Below are 6,000 nucleotides of genomic sequence, written 5' to 3'. Positions count from 1 at the left end.
TTAATCGTAGTCTTGATAGTATGGAAAGTCTGATCCGTCCAGGTTGTTCAGCGTCCACGTCTTGAAGACCTTCTGCTGCGCCTCCGTCAAGTGGTTCCTCCAGTCTCCCATCTGTGGAGTTCATTTATGCAAAATACAGAATAAATAATACAGTCGTTACTGGTCTGAGAATACATGACGAAGATACAGTAACAGTAATTGTCGCTCTCAGGTTTATACACGCATGGACACGAACGACTGACATTCATACACACAAACACTTTACGATGCACAGAAGCCCTGTAAAAGTCAATACCAAAAATATACTCAAAATAAACACAAAGAAAACTCATGATCAACAAAATCTTCATATTAGTAGATGATGAACAATGGCATAGGTGAAGTATATTACTATTTTGTATCTTGTAAGTGTAATAACGCTTGACCTGTGACAACCTGTTTGTAAAATAATTATAGACTCCACAGACATAGTACTTCCAGAGTACACCAAGAACTGGTTAATTATTTAAATAAAGACAAGGCCAGTATAGCTGTACATCATTTCGACCAACAACTCAAGCACAAGTAATTAGATACTGTTCAAGATGACGATACGAAATCAGAAGGATACAACATTGTCTGTATGTAAGGACCTTGTTCCGCTGACCACAGTAACTACTGCAGGCTCTCATAACGGAATTGTCGAGGTACATGATTTCCACTCATCATGAGTATCACGCAGAAGAAGAAGAATCCATTGTATAATAGGGCATGTATGGAAGCAAAGAAACTGAACAAAAGGGCGTGGAGGAACTTGCGGAATAAGAACACCAGAAAGCAGAGAGAGATACCAGAGAACCAGGAATGAGTATGTCAGGGTGAGAAGAGAAGCAGAGAAAAGTTATGAAAATGATATAGCAAACAAAGCTAAGACCGATCCAAAGCTACTCCACAGTCACATCAGAAGGAAAACAACAGTGAAAGAACAGGTATTGAAACTTAGAACAGGCGAGGACAGGTATATAGAGAATGACAAAGAGGTGTGTAAAGAACTCAACAAGAGGTTCCAGGAGGTCTTCACAATAAAACAAGGTAAGGTCACTGTGCTAGGAGAAAGGGAAATAAACCAGGCGGCCTTTGAAGGGCTCGAAATTAAGAGAAAGGAGGTCAAGAGACACCTGCTGGATCTGGATATTAGAAAGGCTGTTGGTCAAGACGGGATCTCGCCATGGGTACTGAAAGAGTGTGCAGAGGCACTTTGCTTGCAACTCTCCATAGTGTATAGTAGGTCACTGGAGACGGGAGACCTACCAGAAATATGGAAGACGGCGAATGTGGTCCCAATATTGAAAAAGGGCGACAGGCAAGAGGTACTGAACTGCAGGCCAGTGTCCTTGACTTGTATACCATGCAAGGTGATGGAGAAGATCGTGAGAAAAAACCTGGTAACACATTTGGAGAGAAGGGACTTCGTGACAAATCGCCAACATGGGTTCAGGGAGGGTAAATCTTGCCTGACTGGCTTAATAGAATTCTACGACCATGTGACAAAGATTAAGCAAGAAAGAGAAGGCTGGGCGGACAGCATTTTCTTGGATTGTCGGAAATCCTTTGACACACTACCGCATAAGAGGCTGGTACATAAGCTGGAGAGACAGGCAGATGTAGCTGGTAAGGTGCTCCAGTGGATAAGGGAGTACCTGAGCAATAGGAAGCAGAGAGTTACGGTGAGGGGTGAGACCTCAGGTTGGCGTGAAGTCACCAGTGGAGTCCCACAGGGCTCTGTACTCGGCTCTATCTTGTTTCTGATATATGTAAATGATCTCCCGGAGGATATACATTCATTTCTCTCAATGTTTGCGGACGATGCCAAAATTATGAGAAGGATTAAGACAGAGGAGGACTGCTTGCGGCTTCAAGAAGACCTAGACAAACTGAAGGAATGGTCAAACAAATGGTTGTTAGAGTTTAACCCAAACAAATGTAATGTAATGAAGATAGGTGTAGGAAGCAGGACGCCAGATACAAGGTATCATATGGGAGATGAAATACTTCAAGAGTCAGAGAAAGAAAAAGACTTGGCGAATGATATTACGCCAGACCTGTCTCCTGCAGCCCATATCAAGAGGATAACATCAGCGGCATATGCCAGGCTGGCCAACATAGGAACGGCATTCAGAAACTTGTGTAAGGAATCATTCAGAACTTTGTATATCACATATGTCAGGCCAATCCTGGAGTATGCAGCCCCAGCATGGAATCCACATCTAGTCAAGGATAAGACCAAACTGGAAAAGGTTCAAAGGTTTGCCACCAGACTAGTACCCGAGCTGAGAGGTATGAGCTACGAGGAGAGTCTACAGGAATTAAACCTCACTTCGCTGGAAGACAGAAGAGTTAGGAGGGACATGATCGCCACATTCAAGATTCTCAAGGGAATTGATAGGGTAGATAAAGACGATCTATTTAACACAAGGGGCACACGCACTAGGGGACACAGGTGGAAACTGAGAGCCCAAATGAGCCACAAAGATATTAGAAAGAACGTTTTTAGTGCCAGAGTGGTTGATAAATGGACTGCATTAGGAAGTGATGTGGTGGAGACTGACTCCATACACAGTTTCAAGTGTAGATATGATAGAGCCCAGTAGGCTCAGGAACCTGTTCACCTGTTGATTGACGGTTGAGAGGCGGAACCAAAGAACCAGAGCTCAACCCCCGCAAGCACAATTAGGTGAGTACAATTAGGTGAGTATGCAATTCATCTAAAATGTGCCAGACCATAGGTGGAACAGGAGAGTGGGAACAATATGGGACAGGTTTTCTTCCCACCAAGTTATAAAAATACAGTGTTCTGAAATCAGAAGAATAAGGGAATTTAAAAGAATCAGTTGCCAATAAGATATTAGTAGAGTTGCCGAAATAAAAAACTATGTTTGCATGAATAATATAATTACTTAAAATTATGAAAAACTGTGAAAACACGTCTCTTAAAATAATAATTTCCAACAACAGCCATAACATGTACGGATCCAATCATGCCGTGTGAAAAGCCGGCAAGTGAAGAGGAATGGCCTGAAGTACAGCAGTAGGAGATGCTTTAACACAGTGGGTGGAGAGGTCATGTCACACCTCATCGCTTTATTGGAGTGAATATGTCAAACCATCCATGGTAAACACTGAGTGATGGGGATGTGTCAGACCATCCATGGTAGACACTGAGTGATGGGAATGTGTTAGACCATCCATGGTAAACACTGAGTGATGGGAATGTGTCAGACCATCCATGGTACACACTGAGTGATGGGGATGTGTCAGACCATCCATGGTAGACACTGAGTGATGGGGATGTGTCAGACCATCCATGGTAGACACTGAGTGATGGGAATGTGTCAGACCATCCATGGTAGACACTGAGTGATGGGAATGTGTCAGACCATCCATGGTAGACACTGAGTGATGGGGATGTGTCAGACCATCCATGGTAAACACTGAGTGATGGGGATGTGTCGGACCATCCATGGTAGACACTGAGTGATGGGGATGTGTCGGACCATCCATGGTAGACACTGAGTGATGGAGATGTGTCAGACCATCCATGGTAAACACTGAGTGATGGGGATGTGTCAGATCATCCATGGTAGACACTGAGTGATGGAGATGTGTCAGACCATCCATGGTAAACACTGAGTGATGGGGATGTGTCAGACCTTCCATGGTAGACACTGAGTGATGGGGATGTGTCAGACCATCCATGGTAGACACTGAGTGATGGGGATGTGTCAGACCATCCATGGTAGACACTGAGTGATGGGGATGTGTCAGACCATCCATGGTAAACACTGAGTGATGGGGAATTGTCAGACCATCCATGGTAGACACTGAGTGATGGGGATGTGTCGGACCATCCATGGTAGACACTGAGTGATGGGAATGTGTCAGACCCTCCATGGTAAGCACTGAGTGATGGGGATGTGTCGGACCATCCATGGTAGACACTGAGTGATGGGGATGTGTCAGACCATCCATGGTAAACACTGAGTGATGGGGATGTGTCAGACCATCCATGGTAAACACTGAGTGATGGGGATGTGTCAGACCATCCATGGTAGACACTGAGTGATGGGGAAGTGTCAGACCATCCATGGTAGACACTGAGTGTTGGGGATGTGTCGGACCATCCATGGTAGACACTGAGTGATGGGGATGTGTCAGACCATCCATGGTAGACACTGAGTGATGGGGATGTGTCAGACCATCCATGGTAAACACTGAGTGATGGGGATGTGTCAGACCATTCATGGTGGACACTGAGTGATGGGGATGTGTCAGACCATCCATGGTAGACACTGAGTGATGGGGATGTGTCAGACCATTCATGGTAAACACTGAGTGATGGGGATGTGTCAGACAATCCATGGTAGACACTGAGTGATGGGGATGTGTCAGACAATTCATGGTAAACACTGAGTGATGGGGATGTGTCAGACAATCCATGGTGGACACTGAGTGACGGGGATGTGTCAGACCATCCATGGATCACTGAGTGATGGAGATGTGTCAGACCATCCATGGTAAACACTGAGTGATGGGGATGTGTCGGACCATCCATGGTAGACACTGAGTGATGGGGATGTGTCAGACCATCCATGGTAAACACTGAGTGATGGAGATGTGTCAGACCATCCATGGTAGATGTGGGAACCGACCTGTGAGATTTATATTTATTTAATTTATATGAATTTATATTTACGTTAATTTATATACTTCGATAGCAATTTGTATAATGTTAAGTGGACTGTATTTCTGCAATAATCTCATAATCTCACAAATCGATCCTCTACACATTAGGGGGGTTATTAAATTAATATATATGCAGCCAATCAAACTACAGAAATAACTACATACATTGATGAGGTTCCTTCTCTTATAGTACAGCAGGTTAGTCCACCAGGTATAACTAGAGTGTAGACACCAAATTATCCTCTTTGAGGTAGCTTCTATCACCCAGTAACTGGTGCACATAATCTTGCATCCTCGTCTTGACCTGTCAAAAGTGTGCTAGCTGTGAAGCCAGAATCCTATATATGACAAGCTATATCAGAGAAAACACTATACAGTACATGGAACATTAAAGACCTGGCTTAATTACCTTTAGTATGAGGCGATTTCGCGTTCTAACCGGCTAACCCTATATCCTGACATTAATGGCCATAAATGAATGATAAACGGGTTTCGGATAGACACTTAACTTGTATTTGTAGACAGCGTGTTGACAATGGTACACCTTTGGGTTCCATAACACTACGTCCAAGTAAATTTAACAGGAGCCGAATTTGCTCCCGTGTGAGCCTCTGGTCTCATATAACAACAATGGCTGCCCTCCTCCTCACTCTGACGCCTGGCCTACATTGTCCAGATTTCAGAACGTGATAGAAGGGTCACATTTACTTTACTTTAATATTGATAATTAAGTTAATTTATATAAGATGTTTTTATGATGGTAAAGTCCAAAGACTAATGTATTTAAGAATAATTCCCAGCAGAATAGCTGGTGAATTATAATAGTATGTGGTGATGATATCCCGTTTTCTTTAGACGGTAATTCCACTACAAGTTACGTTTTCTATGGGTAACTTGTTTATACAACACAGCTCTTATCTGTCTGTATGATATTATTAAATGGTGTCGGATTTTCCGACATAATTCCCCAGGGGGCTGCTCACGGGTCGAAGTCCTATTTAGAACAGACGAACACCGATACTCCTCCTTCGAATTATTAGATTAATTTGATGTTAGTAGTTAGTAATCACACATTTGTGCGTCTGTTCGTACAGGACGGATGTCCCGTACTAGAGTTGCAGGGGTTAGAAGTCTAATGCGATTTCATTTCCCTGTCAACTCTTGAAAGGCTAATATTCAAGCCTTATTACATATTATTTAACCCAGAAGACTGGATGTGATCAAGTACTACAGTCAAGTATGATTCAGGGACTGCAGTGAGATCAGAGACATTAGATA

General features: G+C 43.4%; 1 protein-coding gene across 1 annotated transcript in view; it reads right to left on the bottom strand.

The window, feature by feature from the left end:
* Positions 1–6,000, bottom strand: part of LOC138369761 (sulfotransferase 1B1-like) — a 254,073-nt gene continuing 248,073 nt past the window's right edge. The window contains exon 8 of the mRNA XM_069333217.1: positions 1–111. Within this exon, the coding sequence (XP_069189318.1) occupies positions 1–111 (111 nt within the window). The remainder of the gene's footprint in view (positions 112–6,000) is intronic.

Source organism: Procambarus clarkii, chromosome 4 (assembly GCF_040958095.1).
Source record: "Procambarus clarkii isolate CNS0578487 chromosome 4, FALCON_Pclarkii_2.0, whole genome shotgun sequence".
Classification (NCBI taxonomy): Eukaryota; Metazoa; Arthropoda; class Malacostraca; order Decapoda; family Cambaridae; genus Procambarus; species Procambarus clarkii.
This window is presented reverse-complemented; position numbering and strand designations above follow the sequence as displayed.